This window comes from Thalassophryne amazonica, chromosome 19 (genome assembly GCF_902500255.1).
Source record: "Thalassophryne amazonica chromosome 19, fThaAma1.1, whole genome shotgun sequence".
Taxonomy (NCBI): domain Eukaryota; kingdom Metazoa; phylum Chordata; class Actinopteri; order Batrachoidiformes; family Batrachoididae; genus Thalassophryne; species Thalassophryne amazonica.
The window spans coordinates 31,544,403-31,565,584 of record NC_047121.1 but is presented as its reverse complement, the minus strand read 5'-3'; the positions used below and the strand labels follow the sequence as shown (position 1 = coordinate 31,565,584).

Sequence of the window (21,182 nt, the reverse complement as noted above, 5' to 3'; positions counted from 1 at the left end):
AAATAGCGGATCAGCTGTTTTTAGCAAGCAGCTCAGAGTTTTAAATAAAGGGGGAAAAAGCATAAAAATGTCTTTCTAAAGCTCAGTGCAGGTGCTGCCATCACCACACTTTGAGAGACAACTGTTTCTTCAACTCAGAGCTGCTCCACAAAACTGCAGATGAAAAGCTCGCAGCTCTTTGAAAGTGGGCAGTTCAGTGGATCCCCAACCTCCCCCTGCCCAGTGACCCACAATGCAAAAATAATAGTAATGCACAGGGACTTGGAGAAGTAATTTTAATCTGATTACTAATTTGGAAAGATAAACACGCTAAATTATTTCTTTAAAAAGCGGTCTGATAAGAGTAAGGCATACTGGCACACTGATGAAAAGATTCTTCTCTGGAACAAGTCCAGCAGGTGGCAGAGATGTGTAACATGATACCTCTGTAAAACAATCTTGCTTTTTGGGTTTGATTGTATTTGTCATTGAAGTGTAACAATAGTTGGTGAAATATTTAGAAGAGTATGTACGACAGCACCACCCACCACAAGATATGAGGGTGTGCTTAGAAAAGAAGGCTGGAACTTATCAATACAGTTTAAAAGAAGAATGACGGTGATAACTTGTATTTCTCAGTATCAGCAAATATTTTTAAAAACACAGTATGGTTCTTTTATTCATCAGCATTGCTCTTCATGCTATTTTGGTTGCAGGTAATGCCATAAAAATAAATTGAACATTTTAAATGAACTAAATAGTTTAATTTCTTCATGATAATTTGCATATCGATGTTATTGCTTTAATACTGTTGTAAGTCTCCCATCCATTCACGTATTTGCTGCTTTTTCCTTCCCGATGCAGTTTCTGCAGGTTCTTCCCTCAGTGATCAAGTCTATCAGACGCCACGAGAACTGTACAACAATCCTGGAGAAAAAGCCGAACTGGAATGCTCACACAATATTTCGAGCTACAACGTGATCCTGTGGTACAGACAGTCAGACACACAGCTGCAGCTTCTGGGTTACATGGTTGTAGACAGTGGAGTCCCTGAAACTGGGGTGGATGTGAAGATGGATGGAAGTGCATCTACGGGCAAAACCTGCACTTTAACAATCAACAAACTCTACTTGAACAGCAGTGCAGTGTACTTCTGTGCTGCCAGTTTACACAGTGCAACACATCTCTGCTCCTCAGTACAAAAAACCTGCATAATCACACATTTTTTCTCATCACAGCTCCTTGCACCTGTATTAACCCAGAATAACCAACGCCGTCCTTCCCCACTAATGTAGATCAGAGATTATAGTGGGAGGTTCCTCCTGTGGATGCGGTTCGTAACCATCACCTGGTATAAACGGCAGCTTCTGAAATATAGTACATCTGCTGCATCGTTGCTTTACAGAATCACGAGAATGACTCAAATTCTCATCTCATGTATTTTATCGTCTTTGTGGCTACAAGGTACGAGAGGAGATGTGTGAGCTTTTGTTGTTATCAAGTGTTAACCTGCAGTACAGACTCCTCCTTGGGAAAATTTTTAAATTCAGTTTGATGCATATAGGTTTTTTAAATTATATTTTTTATCTTCACAGGTCTCTTCCAGGATGTGATCCAGAACCCTGAAATCAGCTTCAGCTTTGCGTCCCAATCTGCAGAGATGAACTGCAGCCACAAGAAAGATGCTGGTCACAACCAGATATACTGGTTCAGACAGCGTCCTGGAGAAACCATGAGACTGGTGGTCTACACAGCTTTTGGTTTGGAACCAGAATATGACAAGACCTCTGAGAACAAATATTTAGCCATCAAAGAGAACGTGGAAAGCGGGGCTCTCACTGTGAAGAAGCTGGAGCCCGGTGACAGCGGCGTGTATTTCTGTGCTGTCAGCAAACACAGTGATGTGAGACACACCAGCATCCGAACAAAAACTGCTCGTCAGGAAATGAAGTGAGATCATCGACTCTGAAGAACCACATTTTGGTTTTGTGACTTTGCATATTCAACAGAAGGATGTAGTTCTTGACTACAACTTTACTTTTAATTACTTTTTTAAGGTGGACAACATGACTGACTACCCACCATCATAGGTGGCCAGCCATTGTGCATATTCTTACTTATTTGGGCAATGACGAGAAGTATCAGTCTGGCTGTGGTATTGGTAACTGGCGGAGTAACTAAATGTTCTGTTGTACATGTGATGACCACAAAAGTGTCACATTTGTGTTTATGGAAATAAGAGTAAAAGGAATTTTATTTTATTTTGAATACAAGTTATTGTATTTTATTTTGAAAAAGGTACCCCCAAGAGTTTTGCATTTCCTTGTACATTGGTTTGGCTTCCCTATTCAATGTGTATGCTGTAATGTTTGCTCCATGCCAGCAGGGGGCGAGGGCGGGCGACTGGTTTAGCGTCTTGTATTGTGTTTGACCTCATTACTGCAAGATCCTTGAACCTGACAAGCCGTGTCCTCCTTTTTCTCCTGCATCACAGGTTGGTAAATGTACAAATATGCCTTGAAACTAGGAACTAGCCATGCTGAAATGTATTTGGGGTGTTAGCAAACCGTTTTTGTGTTGTAATTTTCAACAGAGACTTTTTGTGATTTTGTTTGAAGCAAGTTTGAAACACAGAGGCAAAGTCTAGCCGAGTAACAGTGCAGTGATCATGGTAGTAGAAACTCAGTTTAATATATACGCTTCTCCCACGTGAACGTACACTTGCGTAATGTTTTAGAAAATTACAATTTCGATGTGTATTGGTATTCTGCGGTCTGTAAGGTCCCCACCATTAGTTTTGAAATGGTTTTTTGTCTAATGGGGTTCAGAAGGAAAAAAGGTGACTGTTAAAAATGACGTTTGTTTACATTAAGCACTTTGAGTTCAGATGGGTGAAATGCAGTACTGTCCTGAGTTAAAACGAGGTAAAATACTTTCATGAGAAGTTTAAAAGTAACTTGAACATTAAGCTGGTTAATATTACCATTGTCTATACATTTCATTTTTGATAAATAGTTTAAAACACTAAGTAGAAGAGTAAGTGAACATGTATTTGGTGAAAAGAGGTTTATTTCGCTATTGCTTTGTACTGAAAGACATTATGGGTTTTGTGTTGACATGGACACTGAAATTCATTGAAAATGCTTAAAGGACATTGAACTTTGAATATGTAAATCATAAGAAAAGAAACATAACAAGAGTGTAATTGAAATGGGAAAACTTTAGTAAATTACTGCAAGATCCTTGAACCTAACAAGCCGTGTCCTCCTTTTTCTCCTGCGTCACAGGTTGTGTTACAGGAGTCAATCTGTTAACCACGGTGCCGTTGCTACGGTACCCGTTACAGATTTTTGGTGGCCTGTACGGGGAATGGCGTCAGATGCGCAGGCGACGAGCACAACCAGAATTAGCCGTGTGAAGCGTTCCGGCAGTTGGCGACTCTTGAGCCCATTCATCTGGAAGAAGATTGGGTCCCATAGCCACGATGTCAGTGCCTCCCCTGCCCTCCAGCGTGTGAAGACGCAATTTACCTCAACAATCTATCATCCCAGATGCACAGGCTGTACATCCACCACCACGAGTGCCTGTGAAGCGACGACGGTGCAACGCAACTGGAAACAGACCTGGAGCCACGGGTGAAAGAGCTGCTTGGAAGAGCGACCAAAAGTGAGGAAGACGGAACAGCAGTCATGGCGGACGGTGAGAGAAAAGGCTTGGTGTGGGGCATCAAGAAGAGTCTGCTCACTCTGACGGCCGATGAACTTTTCCAACTAGCTCACAGTGTTGGTCCTGTGCCGGGGAAGGATGCATCCACGCTTCAGGTTGGCGAGGAAGAAAGTTGCTTTGAGTACATCCTAGCTTTCATGAACAGTGACACTGTCATGCAATCTGAGGATTCAGGTATGGCTGTGTTGTTGGAGCTAAATGATACTGTGAATAATGTCATTCAGGTTCGTAATGCTCAGTCTAGGATGGTAGCAGATGTTGATACGCACAATGTAATGGCAACCCCAGAGCTGAGTGAGAATGCAACAACGGGTCAGTCAGATGTAGTTAGTGATGACGTGACAACTGATAATGCCACAACTAGTATTCCTAATACTAACACACCCAACACAGCTACAGTTAGCTCAACTACCCCTTCACCAACCACCTTTCCACCACTCACACACACAGTCACCACTACACAGAACACCGACACAGAGTTACAGAAAATACTTTCCAGCCTCTTACAATACATGAACACCACGTCACTGCCTACTCTCCCCTCTACACAGGTGCATCCTACACCTCCCTCTGACACCAAACACACACCTGAACAACACACACACGACAAGCATGGCCGAGTCATCCCCCTTCGGGATCTCTCAATGCTGCGACGTGAGTTCAAGGTTCAAGGCGGACCGATCAGTGATCAGAGCTCAGATTTAAGCTAGACCAACATATGCAGACAAATCGATGACGGCGTAAAAGACCAGTGAGACTGAAATACTGAGAGGCGTTCTCAGAGTTATCAGACCAGGGCATTTTAAAGACATGCTAATGCACAAAGACGATTTGACTATAGACAAGCTGAAGGGATTCCTGCAGTCCCACTTAGGTGGTCGGAGCAACACAGAACTCTTCCAAGAGCTGATGTGCACAAAACACAATGACAGTGAAACCCCCCAACAGTTCCTGTACTGTGTCATAGGTCTGAAACAAAAGATCCTCTTTGCGTCAAAACATGCTGACACAGAAGTGAAGTACAATGCGAACACAGTTCAAGACATTTTCCTTCACACCATATATCAAGGCCTTAGCCACAAACATAATGACATATGCAGAGAACTTAGAACGTTGCTTTCTGATAGCAGTGTGTCTGACGAGACAATTCTGAAACAAATGATGAAGATAACAAACACAGAGAATGAGCGACAGAGACATTTGGGGCCAGACGTGAAATAGATACAAGTAAGCGTGCACAGCACCGAGCTAGTGGAGGTTGAAGTCGCAGGTGCACAAGGCAGTGGTGCAAAGAAAGATGCCCCAGATAAACAGCCAAAGGCTAATGCACTCCAGCAGTTAACTGAAAAAGTAGCAGAGTTAATGACTAAAGTTGAGCTACTGCAACGGCCACAGCAGACTCACAGCTCTGAATCTAGCCACCATTGCAAAGCTCAAGTGGAACAAAAGAAACCCAAGTCATATAGCTGTGCTAACTGCCTCGTACAGAACCTCCCAGGTTGCACTCACTGTTTTTACTGTGGTGAAGACGGTCACAGAGCAGTAGGCTGCCTGAAGAAACCAAAGCGTCAGGAAAACTGGAGCCGGTCGCTGCAACGGGACAACCAGTGACCGGGCCTCGTATTCAGTCCCACAGTGTTAAGTGCAATGTGTTTAGCTCAGAGTCGTGCAAGGGAGAGTTTGCGGAATAAAAGGCCAAAAGTAAACATTGAAAGCGACCCCCAGTCTCCCCTTTCCCTACCCACTCAGACAAGCAGGCGCCTAGCCAAGTTTATAGGCGCCAAGGCCCTTGCACGATGTGACCTTAATGGCTTGACAGTCGATGCATTATTAGACACCAGAGCTCAGGTGAGCATGATTGATAGGGTTTGGAAGAAGAAGTACCTACCAGATGCACCGGTGCGGCCCCTCAGTGAAATGTTCGACGACGAAGAGCTGGAAATACAAGCTGTGAATGGAGGAGTTCTTCCTTTTGACAGCTGGGTCCCCATTGAAGTCAGCTTTTCCGGAAACTGTACACTTAGCCAGTCTGTAATGGTGCCTTTCCTCATCAGTAGCATCACGCTTGAACGGCCAATCCTTGGATTCAATATGCTGGAGGAAGTGGTTCAGGATAGACCAGCAGAGCTTGTTCCAGCCCTCACCACGCTCCTCTCTGATTCAATATCTGCCTCTGTGGATCAGGTGGAGCTGTTGGTGAACTTCATTCAGACAGACAAACCCTCCATGTGTCCAAGACTGCTAAGAACTGGGAATTATAACACCTCCGTCCCAGCTGGACAAGTAGCCTGGGTCAAGTGTCAGGTCCCACCGGCTGTAGAGCAGTCAGACCCCCTTCTCCTGTTTGAGCCAGAAGAAAACAGCGCCTACCTCACAGAGCTTGAGATTGGGGAGGGTCTGCTCGAAATGCAATCGGCAAAGCGACCTTATGTCACAATACCAGTAAGAAATATTACAAAGCATCCTGTCATTATACCGAGGAAGACCGTCCTGGGTAGCGTCCAGACTGTTGCTAGGGTGATTGAGACCAATCCACAGGAGATGCCCAGGCCCAGAGTAGTAGCTAATGCAGCAACAACACCAGCTGCTAAAACTGCTCCCGCCTTGTGGCAGCCTCCCGTGGACCTCAGCCACCTTAGTGAAGAAGAACAAGACAAAGTAAAGAAAATGCTGTGGGAAGAATCAGCTGCTTTCGCTCGAGACAGTCATGATATTGGCTGTATTCCCAGTTTGCAGATGTCGATCAACCTCAAGGACAAGATTCCAGTGCAGAGAGCATACTCCTCCGTCCCCAAGCCACTGTTTAAAGAGGTGAAAGAGTATGTGCAAGACTTGCTGATGAAAGGCTGGATTGTCAAGTTAAAGTCCTCTTATGCTGCGCCAGTAGTCTGCGTCCAGAAAAAAGACGGCACACTCCGCCTCTGCATAGATTATTGTCTCTTGAATCAGAAAACCATCCCCGATCGACATCCTTTACCTAGGATACAAGACCTGACTGACACCCTTGGTGGCTATTCCTGGTTCAGCATCCTCGACCAAGGAAAAGCCTATCATCAGGGTTTTGTTGCCAAAGACTCTCAACACCTCACCGCTTTCATTACCCCCTGGGGGCTGTATGAATGGGTCAGTATCCCATTTGGCCTCTCAAACGCCCCTGCAGCCTTCCAGCGGAGTATGGAAGAGATGCTAGGTCCCTTGAGAGATGACTGCTGTCTCCCGTACCTCGACGACGTGTTGTGCTATGCAAGAACCTTTGACGAACATGTGGAAGGGGTCCGCAAAGTACTTCAAGCACTTCAGAGATACGGGGTGAAGCTCAGACCTGAAAAGTGTGAGCTGTTTCACCGAGAAGTGACATACGTGGGTCGCCTTGTGTCAGCTCAAGGAGTGAGGGTCGATCCCAAAGACCTGGAGGCAGTGCGAGCATTAGCCAGCAGGATGCCACAGACGGTTGGAGATGTGAGAAAGCTCGCTGGCTTCCTGGGCTATTACCGCTCCTACATCCAGGACTTTTCGAGGATAGCAAAGCCTATCTATGAGCTACTACAAGTCAAGCCAGGACAAGCAGCTGTAGAGTGTGGTAAAGACAAAGGTCCACAACTACCATCCAGAACACCTGTGGAGTGGACCACTGGACACCAGCAAGCCCTTGACTGACTCGTTTCTCTTCTTGTTAGCCCCCCTGTGTTGGCGTACCCCAACTTTAATGCGCCTTTTGTGTTGCACACAGATGCTTCAGACCAGGGACTGGGCGCAATCTTTTACCAACACCAGGATGGCAAGTTGAGAGTCATCGGGTACGGGTCTAGGACCTTAACTGCAGCTGAACGAAACTACCATTTGCACAGTGGGAAGCTAGAGTTCCTTGCTCTGAAGTGGGCTGTATGTGAAAAATTCAGAGATTACCTGTTCTATGCACCTCACTTCACGATATATACAGACAACAATCCACTTACTTATGTAATGACCACAGCAAAGCTAAACGCTGTAGGCCATCGGTGGGTTGGGGAACTCTCTGATTTCAGATTCGACATAAAGTACCGACCTGGAAAGTCCAACATAGACGCAGACACGCTGTCACGTCTCCCTTTAGACATTGAAGCGTACAGTGAGTCCTGCGCCAAAGAGTGTTCTGAAGACGTGGTTCGCGCTGTCTGGGATGGGAGTAAAGTAGCCAAGCAGAAAGACATAGCTTGGGTGGCGGCTCTGAACATCTCCTCCCAAGCCGACCCGCCTCCTCCCCTCGATCACTTGATTGCAATCAGTCATGATGAGCTTGCTGAAGCGCAACGTGCGGACAAAGCCATCAGTGAAATAATCAAGTTGAAAGAGGCGGGTACACCCTTGACTGATGAGATACGGAAAGCCGCGAGTGGAGCTACTAAAAGGCTGTTCCATGAATGGGGGAAGCTAGTCTTGGAAAATGGTCTCCTGTACCGGTGTGCCAATGGCAGAAAGCAGTTTGTACTCCCCACCAAGTACAAAGACCTTGTCTTAAAGAAACTCCACAATGACATGGCTCATGTTGGCACAGAAAGGGTCCTCAACCTCGCCAGAGAGAGATTCTATTGGCCATTCATGGCAAGAGAGATCGAGGACCATATCACTAAGAAATGTCCATGCATAAAGTCAAAGAAGCCAGTTACTCATGTTCGCGCACCGATGGGTAGTATCACATCAAGCTCACCATTAGAGTTGGTGTGTATCGACTACTTACATCTGGAGACCAGCCGTGGTGGCTATGAGTATGTCCTAGTGGTCATTGATCATTTTACAAGATTCGCTCAGGCCTACCCGACGAAGAATAAGAGTGGAAAGACAGTGGCTGAGCACATCTTTAATGACTTCGTCCTTCGCTTTGGATATCCCTCAAAGTTACACCATGATCAAGGCCGTGAATTCGAGAATGAACTGTTCCATACTCTCCAGCAGCTGTCAGGCATCCGTCATTCCAGAACATCACCCTACCATCCCCAGGGAAACCCTGCGGAACGGTTGAATCGAATGATCCTGCAGATGTTGAGGACTTTGGCTGACAAAGAAAAAGAACGATGGAAAGATCAGATCCCGAGAGTTGTATGTGCATACAATTGTACTCGGCACGAGTCAACAGGCTTCTCGCCCTTCTTTCTCCTTTACGGCCGTCATCCTCGTCTCCCCATTGATCTGCTGTTCGGATTGCTTGAAGACACAGAGCCTGACTCGCCGAAGGGATACGCAAAGAAGTGGGCAAAGCAGATGTCTGAGGCCTATCGAATTGCCAGTGAGAACAGCAAGCAGGCCAGCGCCAAAGGCAAAGTGCTCTATGACAAGCGAGCAAGAGGAGTGGTGCTACAACCTGGCGATCGAGTCTTAGTCAGGAACCTCAGCGAGCGTGGTGGACCAGGAAAACTAAGGTCGTACTGGGAGAAGGCCATCTACGTCGTGAAAGAACAGTTTGCTGATAACCCAGTGTACGTAGTGTATCCCGAGTCTGGGGACCAGAAAAAGACAAGAACACTACATCGCAATCTGCTCTTGCTCATGAATGACCTCCCAGTTGAAGAGCCTCCACGCCAGGCTGCTCCTGAGAAGAGAACCCAGAAGAGTAAACGCCAGACCCGACGTGTCATCCCAGAGCGTGCAGTCCCACTGCCAGGAGCAGATTCAGACTCCTACTCGGATTGCGACTCTGATGGTCCTCGTTACTGGCTGAGGATATCAGCTGACAGGATACAAGAGGTACCTATGGTAGCCCCACCACAACGACCAGCCATCACCGTGAGTCGCCCGATTCCAGTACCTGTACGAGAAGAGGTGAAAGTTAACGTAGACTACTTACCTGAAGTTGACCCGGTACCTGTAAGAGAAGCAGAGACAGTAGAACCTGAGCAGGATGAAGTCCAGTCTGTTGAAGCAGGACCTGAGGAGCAAGATGGATATGCTGAGGCTCCAGAACCCATCCAGGAAGAACAGCCTCTGGTCAATGCGATGCCGGACTGACAGACAGAGGGCAGAAGGTCAAGTCGGGACAGACGACCTAGACAGATCTTTACATATGAGAGACTTGGTCAGCCCACACTGACAACACAAGCTAGCGTTAACATGGCAAACACAAACTTACACTCACCTGCTTACACCGCACCTCACACTACACAACCCCTTCACTCACTCACCCCTTACACAACACCAACATATCCTCTTAACCCCTATTCCATTCTGTATCCCCCCTTTACATACATGCCTTAGCCCTTACCATCACACCCATACATCTTACCTGTTCCTGTCACCTGTTAGGAAGAAAGAGAACTTTAGTTAAGGTGAGTTGAGTAGAAAATGGTGGGACCCATTTCTTTTTGTCGGGGAGTGTGTGACGACCACAAAAGTGTCACATTTGTGTTTATGGAAATAAGAGTAAAAGGAATTATTTTATTTTATTTTGAATACAAGTTATTGTATTTTATTTTGAAAAAGGTACCCCCAAGAATTTTGCATTTCCTTGTACATTGGTTTGGCTTCCCTATTCAATGTGTATGCTGTAATGTTTGCTCCATGCCAGCAGGGGGCGAGGGCGGGCGACTGGTTTACCATCTTGTATTGTGTTTGACCTCATTACTGCAAGATCCTTGAACCTGACAAGCCGTGTCCTCCTTTTTCTCCTGCATCACAGGTTGGTAAATGTACAAATATGCCTTTAAACTAGGAACTAGCAATGCTGAAATGTATTTGGGGTGTTAGCAAACGTTTTTGTGTTGTAATTTTCAACAGAGACTTTTTGTGATTTTGTTTGAAGCAAGTTTGAAACACAGAGGCAAAGTCTAGCCGAGTAACAGTGCAGTGATCATGGTAGTAGAAACTCAGTTTAATATATACGCTTCTCCCACGTGAACATACACTTGAGTAATGTTTTAGAAAATTACAATTTCGATGTGTATTGGTATTCTGCGGTCTGTAAGGTCCCCACCATTAGTTTTGAAATGGTTTTTTGTCTAATGGGGTTCAGAAGTAAAAAAGGTGACTGTTAAAAACGTTTCTTTACATTAAGCACTTTGAGTTCAGATGGGTGAAATGCAGTACTGTCCTGAGTTAAAACGAGGTAAAATACTTTCATGAGAAGTTTAAAAGTAACTTGAACATTAAGCTGGTTAATATTACCATTGTCTATACATTTCATTTTTGATAAATAGTTTAAAACACTAAGTAGAAGAGTAAGTGAACATGTATTTGGTGAAAAGAGGTTTATTTCGCTATTGCTTTGTACTGAAAGACATTATGGGTTTTGTGTTGACATGGACACTGAAATTCATTGAAAATGCTTAAAGGACATTGAACTTTGAATATGTAAATCATAAGAAAAGAAACATAACAAGAGTGTAATTGAAATGGGAAAACTTTAGTAAATTACTGCAAGATCCTTGAACCTGACAAGCCGTGTCCTCCCTTTTTCTCCTGCGTCACAGGTTGTGTTACAGGAGTCAATCTGTTAACCACGGTGCCGTTGCTACGGTACCCGTTACATACACCCTGAACATCGGTGGTGTGGTACCTGAGGACATGCCTGTGTTTCATGGTTCTTTTTTACTGTAAATTTTTTCGTTGTATTTGTTTTTGTGGACTCCAATTTGCTAACTCCAATTTTGAATTTGATCTGTTACATTTATCCTTTGGTGCACGGTGTTAGACATGGGGGTGCACGCTCCCTTTTATGATGCCATGGGCGTTGACTTCTGTAAGTTGGTGTGGATGGTGATGTAGTTAGCCACACGGTATCTGTGTGGCTAAAAGGGGGGAGTGTCAAATAATTACACAAATTTTGTTATTTGTCGCAAATTGGCTTCATAAAAAGATAGACGTCAAATCGGATAAAGGAATAATCAAGATTATATTTTCGGTGGGTACAGTGTGCAGACTTCACCGATGGAGTTATAATTTATGAGACTTATAGTATGATTTCAAAATTACTGGGGATGCTTAGAAGGACCTTGTTAGCATTTATCTTGGGATACAAAAATAATGGATGGAATCTCAGGGGATTATACCACTAAGTTAGTGAAGGTTTGTGCTGATTCATATTGGTATTTAGGGGGACATACGAGGTCTCTTAGATAATAAACCGACCCTTTTATTTTTTTTTTTAACTATATGGATTTGAATGACATGCGATTACACCAATCATGCTTGAACCCTCGTGCGCATGCGTGAGTTTTTTCACGCGTGTCGGTGACGTCATTTCCCTGTGGGCAGGCCTTGAGTGAGATGTGGTCCCGCCCTCTCGGCTGAATTCCTTTGTTTCACACGCTGCTCGAGACGGCGCGCGTTGCTTTATCAAAATTTTTTCTGGACCTGTGAGGAATATCCGAGTGGACACTATTCGAGAAATTAAGCTGGTTTTCTGTGAAAAGTTTAACGGCTGATGAGAGATTATGGGGTGTTTCTGTCGGTGTAAGGACTTCCCACGGAGCGGGACGTCCTGCAGCGCTTTCAGGCGCTGTCGTCGGCCTGTTTAGAGCTGAAAACATCCTAATTTAAGGCTTAATTCACCCAGGACATCGTGAGAGAACAGAGAAGATTCAGAAGAGGCCGGCATGAGGAATTTATGCGGACATTCCACTGTTTAAGGACATTTTTTTAATGAAAGACGTGCGCGCAAATTCGCCGAGTCGTTTCCGTGACGACTCAGCAAATCTGTGTGCGCCGCGACAGGAAAAACACCTCCGTGTTGAAAACCATTTGTAGAATTCAGGCGGCTTTTAATGGCTTTCAACAAGTGAGTAACTGAGAAATTGTTTAACAGCTTGGGCATGTTCCAACTTGCCCGTTAAGATTTCCAACACGGAGGTGTTTTTCCTGCCGCGACCCCCCGCGGTCGGGTCCAGCCCGACATGCGACTCTGCCCGCACGTTCTTTCATTACAAAATGACCGTTAACAATGGAATGTCCGAATAAACTCCTCATGCCGACTTCTTCTGAAAGTTCTCTGTTCTCTGACGACTTACTGCGTCAACAGAGCCTGAAATGTGGAAGTTTTCAACTTGAAACGGCGAGACGCTGCCGCCTCGAAGCGCAGATCGCCGTCAGGCGCCGTGGACCGTCCTTAAAGCGACACTACCAGACCAAAATCTCTCATCAGCCGTTAAAATTTTTACCGAAAACCAGCTGAATTTATTGAATGGTGTCCACTCAGTTGTGCCTTACAGTTTTGAAAAAATTTTTATCAAACAAAGCAACAGTCTCTGAGCCATTCATAAACAATGAAAAAAATCGACGAGCGGGTGGACGACTCCTCACTCAAAGACTGCCCACAGGCGAATGACGTAACCGACAGGCGTGAAAAAACTCTCGCATGCCCACGAGGGTTCAAGCATGTCTGATGTAATCACACGTGATTCAAATCCATATGGTTTTTGAAAAAATAATAAGGTCGGATACTTTTCTAATAGACCTCGTATATTAAGATACAACCTTCCACAAAATTAGACAATGGACTATGGAATATCCACCATTGTTTCCTTATTGCTCCATTAACTACTACTAATATGATGGAAAGGGACTTAATTCAGTAGAGATCATAGAGTAAAAAGGAGGCCTGCTAGTATTTTTACATATAGTATTTGGAAAATATGCCAGTTCAGTACTTAGGAGGGTTCCTGATGAATCTAAATGGGTCAGTCTAAATTATAAAAAATGTGGATGGAATCAATTATGTTTATTTTAATGTGCAAAGATGCATAATCTGACCAGAGGCGCTGTGACTGGACTATATGAATAATTTTCAGCCATTTCATTGATGGCTCATCTCAACAAAAATATAAACGCAACACTTTTGGTTTTGCTCCCATTTTGTATGAGATGAACTCAAAGATCTAAAACTTTTTCCACATACACAATATCACCATTTCCCTCAAATATTGTTCACAAACCAGTCTAAATCTGTGATAGTGAGCACTTCTCCTTTGCTGAGATAATCCATCCCACCTCACAGGTGTGCCATATCAAGATGCTGATTAGACACCATGATTAGTGCACAGGTGTGCCTTAGACTGCCCACAATAAAAGGCCACTCTGAAAGGTGCAGTTTTGTTTTATTGGGGGGGATACCAGTCAGTATCTGGTGTGACCACCATTTGCCTCATGCAGTGCAACACATCTCCTTCACATAGAGTTGATCAGGTTGTCAATTGTGGCCTGTGGAATGTTGGTCCACTCCTCTTCAATGGCTGTGCGAAGTTGCTGGATATTGGCAGGAACTGGTACACGCTGTCGTATACGCCGGTCCAGAGCATCCCAAACATGCTCAATGGGTGACATGTCCGGTGAGTATGCCGGCCATGCAAGAACTGGGACATTTTCAGCTTCCAAGAATTGTGTACAGATCCTTGCAACATGGGGCTGTGCATTATCCTGCTGCAACATGAGGTGATGTTCTTGGATGTATGGCACAACAATGGGCCTCAGGATCTCGTCACAGTATCTCTGTGCATTCAAAATGCCATCAATAAAATGCACCTGTGTTCTTCGTCCATAACAGATGCCTGCCCATACCATAACCCCACCGTCACCATGGGCCACTCGATCCACAACACTGACATCAGAAAACGGCTCACCCACACGACGCCACACACGCTGTCTGCCATCTGCCCTGAACAGTGTGAACCGGGATTCATCCGTGAAGAGAACACCTCTCCAACGTGCCAAACGCCAGCGAATGTGAGCATTTGCCCACTCAAGTCGGTTACGACGACGAACTGGAGTCAGGTCGAGACCACGATGAGGACGACGAGCATGCAGGTGAGCTTCCCTGAGACGGTTTCTGACAGTTTGTGCAGAAATTCTTTGGTTATGCAAACCGATTGTTTCAGCAGCTGTCCGAGTGGCTGGTCTCAGACGATCTTGGAGGTGAACATGCTGGATGTGGAGGTCCTGGGCTGGTGTGGTTACACGTGGTCTGCGGTTGTGAGGCTGGTTGGATGTACTGCCAAATTCTCTGAAACGCCTTTGGAGACGGCTTATGGTAGAGAAATGAACATTCAATACACGAGCAACAGCTCTGGTTGACATTCCTGCTGTCAGCATGCCAACTGCACGCTCCCTCAAATCTTGCGACATCTGTGGCATTGTGCTATGTGATAAAACTGCACCTTTCAGAGTGGCCTTTTATTGTGGACAGTCTAAGGCACACCTGTGCACTAATCATGGTGTCTAATCAGCATCTTGATATGGCACACCTGTGAGGTGGGATGGATTATCTCAGCAAAGGAGAAGTGCTCACTATCACAGATTTAGACTGGTTTGTGAACAATATTTGAGGGAAATGGTGATATTGTGTATGTGGAAAAAGTTTTAGATCTTTGAGTTCATCTCATACAAAATGGGAGCAAAACCAAAAGTGTTGCATTTATATTTTTGTTGAGTGTATATCTATTGTAGTAAAAAAAAACAAAACTTGCATATTTGGTTAAGAGTGTTGCAAATTACTTCCAGATGATGATATATTTGACAGGCCTGTAAACAGAGCCCCGACCGGACTATCCTAGGGATTGGCTATGGATTTGGTATCAATAACCTAATAGTTGACTGAGTTGGTAGAATATTTTGGCAGGTGGCTGGGCTGGTACCTTCATAATATTCAAATTGACTTGACTTTTGTAGTAGCTATACTGGTCTTGTGTATAAGACATTTGTTTTTCAAATGCATCACCATTGCCTTAGACACCAAATTAGGGGTATCTTTCCCCTCTGAAATGCTATAGCACTCCTAACAAAGTGATACTTATAAGTTCCCCTCCTGAAGAAGACCCTGGAAGAGGACCCTAGAAGAAGACGAGAAAGAAGACTGTGTTAAAATGTTGCGCTGCTGAGTGTTAACACATATAGGCCACAGTTTTTTTTGAAGATGTCTTCTGTGTTTTTATCTTTTTTTTATCAATTATTTTTTTAATTTTGATTCGCTGATATGGTTTCTAGATTTTTGTATGATACACTGGGCAATGATGAATCTTTGAAGCATCTAATCTGGTAATGATGTCCTGTATACATCATTTTTGCTATTGATATAGGTACTATGGTGCCTATAATTTGATTTGCCTGTACATGGAGAGACTCTGACATTATACACTTTTATTAATTAACATGTTGCAACGGACAAAAGAAGATGTTAAGAGTGATTGATGACCATCAGCGTGGATATCCGGTATATTTGTGTTCATGGTCATATGGACAATTTCATGGTGAACACTAGGAGTTTTCTGTGACACTCGATGAACTCCCTTTTTTCATTGTCTTTATAATCTTTGTATCTGATATTTTCCATATTTCATTTGATATGGGAATGTAATAATCATTTGTTGTTGGCTGAGTGCAGTATTATCTAACAGTTTAATCTTTGGGAATTGACTGGGAGATAATTCAAGTCACATTCAATGATCTTATGAATTTAAAGGTTAGTGACAATTTGGACATGACACCTTGAATGGTAGTTCCCTCTCACACCTTACTGCCCCTGCCTTGTTGGCATGTTGTGTCAGGTGAGTATGGAAGGCGGGATGGCTTATGACAGGTAAGATCCCACCTCATAACTCGGGACAACCTAACAGGCACTCAGTGAGACCCTGATTCATTACGCGGGCACCGTGAGATAGCATCAGGATAGGGTCAATTGATGGTTGCCTATGTGCTTATATGTTTGGCAGAAAACTGATTTGATTGGAATATTGGATCATACATGAGAATTGAATTATGCTAAAATGGTCTTTATTGATGACATGATAGACTCGCCAAGAGGGGGAGTTGTTAGATATCTGTGCTAAGTCCTTTTTTATGTTAGTTATCAAGTATTTGCTTTTGCTATTTGATTGGAAGTCTCTGGGATCTGGTTTAATGTTTAAACATAAGAGTTAAGTTTCACTTCCATCATATGTCTAAGTTTCAGATACAGGGAGATCTCCCTCTGTTGGTGAGAGCCAGTAAAATTAGAAATGTGAGACTAAACCACACCCATTGTAAACTCCCACACTGTATAAAAAGTGTTGTATGACCCTTTTTCTGGGCCTTTCACAAGATGGACACTGTCTGTGAGGGTCCCGGTCCGGTTTTCCTTGTGACCTTTAGCCCTCTGGGGCTGACGCCATCGTATACGACGGCAAAGACCAGCTAAATCATAAATAACTTTTTATTGATATGAGATAGAAACTTACTTTTTTTGCTGAAAAGTTAACTCTGCGGACTTTCGAGCCAGCCTTCGGCCATCTTTGTACTCCTCATAGGAGCTGTGTGGTTTTTGGGAACGCGGTGGTTCTCCTAATGATTTGCTTTGGTGTGGACATTAAAAGTTATGAGCAGCTTGTTTCCTGAATAAACTGAGTAAGTGGACATAATGAATGAAGCCAACCAAAAACACAAGGATTATGCTTTCCTCGACCTCCAGAAAGATCTGACCTCGCAAGAGAAAACGTTTTGACTCTAGCAAAGCAAAGCGACTCTTCAAAGTGAAACTCTCAAACTGAAAAATCAGTCGTGGGTCAACAAGGCTGCTGAAATCAAAGCCCTTGCTACCAGAAATGACAGAGGCTTTTTCAGTGCCACCCAGTGCTTAATTTGTAAAGTGGGAGGTCCCGGAGCGCAGAGGATGGGTGGCTCCAGTGCAGAAAAACAAGAAGGGCGGGGAGGGGGGCTTGCGAACAATGCTGTGCGCCACACTTAAAATAAACTGCACACCCACACAAACACGCACACACACCTTCACAAATGACACTAACACCCAGCCTTTTCCTCAAAAATTACTACATTTATGTTTGCTGTCTGTCTCTGTACTTTTCTGTCACTTTTGCGCTCTTTTTCATACTTTTCCCTCGTTTCAAAAGTCACCGAACGCACTTTACCGTAATATATGCAACATATAGCATACTGTTGGAAAGAACAGGTTCTTGGCTTGCTGTCAGTGTTGAAATTTTTCAGAGTGAGGGCTTACATGAGAACTTACGGTAATGAGAATCAGCGGCGCACTAGTGTGAAACTTCCATGTTTTTCCTCTGCGTTATGACATCACAGGCTTACGTTTACTGTAATACACCATATATCATTGGAAAGCCCTTGGTGTTAGCTTAACAATGCACTTTGATACATATGGAAAATATGGCGTGGGCGCCATCGCCATAGATAAAGGGATAAATAGCTGGCGGAGCCAACGTCAGAGGTTCCGGAGCGCGCGTCCGAGGTTCCGGAGCGCGCTCCGGCTTGCTCCCCCTCAAATTAAGCCCTGGTGCCACCAAAACAATATACGGCCCCTATAACCAAGGACAAGTACCTCTTAAATGCAAGGATGGCTGAGCCTGCTGAAGACTAAAGATGACATCAGTGCTTGATGGAAAGAACACTTTGAGGACCTCTTGAACACCAACCCAATCATGGAGGATAAGTACGTCCTCAGCTGTTTACTAAAGGTGCACTGACACAAGCATGCCTGTGACTCACGCAATAGCACAAACGTCATCGTGATGATCCCACCTGCTGTGTTCACAGCAGGACGCCATTCTTTGTTCCACCGGCTGCCACGCACTGGATGCTGCGTATATAAAGTAATTATTTCATGGCAGATTAATCATTTTTTTCTGCAAGTTGACTGTTAAAAATGGCTCTAATTGCATCCTGAATCACAGAGGAGGCTGCATCCAGAGCCATTCATGCACGCGCGTGCCTAACTACCTGCAGAAAGCATTTTGAGCCATCTAAAAAGATAATTATTTGTCATCTTTACATTGTCATGGCTTGATAAAACAGTTGTGTGTTCTTTCCTTCTTGTGTGCAGCTGTTAAAGTGCATTTATAACAGATTTAACTTCTTGTTATAATCCTTCAGACGAGGTGCGCTCTGATGCGATCCGCTGACGTCACCACTCACTGTTCACTTCTTTATTCCACTTGATGAGCTACACGTCGTGTTGGAGATTAGATTGTGCCACATAGCACGACATTTGTGCGTTAAAGATTTTTTGAACATTTCAAAATTCTCTGTGTGCAATAGCACGCACTGGCGCCCCTCTGGTGTCCTGTCTGCACCAGTTAAAGACAAGTTTACTCTCCAGCACGACACAGTTCATGCTAGTGCGTGAGTCAAAGGCATGCTTGCGTCAGTGCACCTTAGGCAAGACATTGTCGAACAATCCAGCTGAACCCCAACTCTTGATTAAACACTTGTCACCTTTCAAGGCATAACAAGCAACAAAGCACCTGGGAAAGATAATATCTTTAAAGGAGGTAAATTTCTCCAGCATCAGCTGCGCTAACTCATCATCGAAATCTGGACTTAAGGGAAAATTCCCACAGACCTCAAAGACTCAATGATTGTCACCATCTACATGTGGAAAGGAGAAAAGTCTGACCATGAAAACCATCGCAGAATCTCCTCACTTCCTTGGCATGTCAGTGAAGATTGATGCCAAAATTGCTCTTAAATCATTAATTTTGGCAAAGGTCAAGGTCTGGGCAAAATAGGACACATACTTAGGTAGATTACACAATTATCTTGGCAAGGTCAGCCAGAGGTCAGTCATTTGGGAGAAGATCAAGGACATTGGTGGTCAAATGTCAGATTGCAGTAGTCCTTACTATCTTCATACCCACAGGCACGATTATCAGTACTGTATAATTTGATAAAAGGTTTTCAGTGTCTGCACTCATCGTCTTCGTCATTTCCGTCCCCGCCTTCAGCTGCACAAAACACTGCAGAGACTCCAGTTATTTCTTCACATTCACCATGATGTCATCTTGTCTCATCGTGTTCATCTTCACTGTGTTGTGGATTAAAGGTATCCTACACTCAAACCGCAAGTGTTTATATTTAATTGAGCTTAAATACAAATAAATGTTCATTTAACCTTCTGTGATATCTTACTCTGTAATGTTTTTTCCAACAAATTAAACTTTTTTCTCCACATTTGTTTTCTTGGTACAGAAGGCTCCCTCAGTAAGGAAGAACAAGTGCTTCAGACTCCACTTGACCTGTTGGTCCAACCAAATGATGAAGTTACGCTGAGCTTCACGCAAAAAATTCAGAGCTATAACACTATTCTGTGGTACCAACGCTCCACAGGAGACACAGCCTTGAAGCTGATTGCATATGTGTATTATAAAAACCCCAATGTTGAGCCGTCATTCACAAGCCACTTCAATGTGAGCGGAGATGGAGCGAGTAATGCTCATCTTCACATCGTCAGCGTGAGACACCAAGACAGTGGAGAGTATTTTGGTGCAGCAAGTATACACAGTAATAAAGAGAGCGATTCTCTCACACAAAAACCACCCAGAAACAATCTAACAGACATCAGCGCTCCAGCATGAAACCACATGGTGGAACATCAAAGCGATGAAGAAAACCAATCAAACTAATGCTTTTCAAACTTAAACATGCAGGAGATCAGTGTCAGTACAACACATAATGTTAGACACATACACACACAGTTTAAATATTGCTATATTTTTAAAAGTGTGTCTTTTGAAAATTTAGTTTGCAGATGATGTGATAATGAGTTAAATAGCAGTCTTTGTAAAATATTTATGGGTACAAATTAAAAAGGCAAATTGCAGTCTGTAAAATATTTGTCTTTAAAATTCATTATTTGGTTTAAAGATGCCTCCATATACAGTTAAGGAGTAAAAGAGGTGGTGTTATCTAGTGTATGTGAACCTCATGTTACCTCAAACAAGGAAGAATAACTTCACTCATAGCGCATCATACAGATTGCAAGTCAGGTCACCGGGTCAACAGTGAAAGCTTCCAGACTTGACCTGACCACAAGTGTAGGCCTGTTACTGTATAACAGCCAGTAGTGCTTGAGAACACAAAACCCCGATGATAAGTTCCCACAATAACACATTTAAATGGAAATTTTCGATGTGCTAAACAATTCCAGTTGACCTGACTCATCTAACCTGAAAAGTGAGCAGCTGTTTCCCATTATGTGCTAGGTGAGGCTGGGAAATTTGGGACCCTGGGAATATAGGATTCTGCGAACATGAGACCCTTTGTTGATGTGTCACATGAATATGAGGATCTTGGGGCCCTGGGAATACAGGATCCTTTCTCATATTTTGATTTTGTGCCATATAATTCTGGGAAACAAAGGACCCTGTGAACATGGGACCCTTCATCTCCATACAGCTAGTAACCAACATCTGATTAAAACACTTGTAAGCAACACTTGATGTTTAATAATTTTGTGAACATCTGAGTATGCATGCTTTTACAATACCCACAGTATTTTTTTAAATTGTGCAAGAAAAAACCCTGGAGGAAATGTTGTCAGAATACAGAGAAATGTAGAGGCCCTCAGAGAAAAGATGTCTGAGGAAAGGGTTACTCTGAATACTCCTGTTCAAGTGTGTATTTCTTTTGCATGTGGAACATTTCCCGACCTCACTGACTATGGGCATAACAAAAAGGTGATTCCAATGTAAAGGCAGTTCACTGCATTTGTCCATTGTTGTTTACATTTTATTTCTTCT

General features: G+C 43.8%; 2 gene segments (V, D, J or C); both read left to right on the top strand.

Moving 5' to 3' along the window:
* The first annotated feature begins 361 nt into the window (after positions 1-361).
* Positions 362-1,292, top strand: LOC117532000. The segment is given in 2 exon segments: positions 362-695; positions 844-1,292. Coding segments are annotated over 2 exon segments (480 nt in total).
* A 71-nt stretch (positions 1,293-1,363) lies between these two features.
* The window catches only part of LOC117532004, a 38,247-nt gene continuing 18,428 nt past the window's right edge, over positions 1,364-21,182 (top strand). Inside the window, 2 exon segments of the C gene segment in view lie at positions 1,364-1,443; positions 1,575-1,882. Coding sequence covers positions 1,395-1,443; positions 1,575-1,882 — 357 coding nt within the window.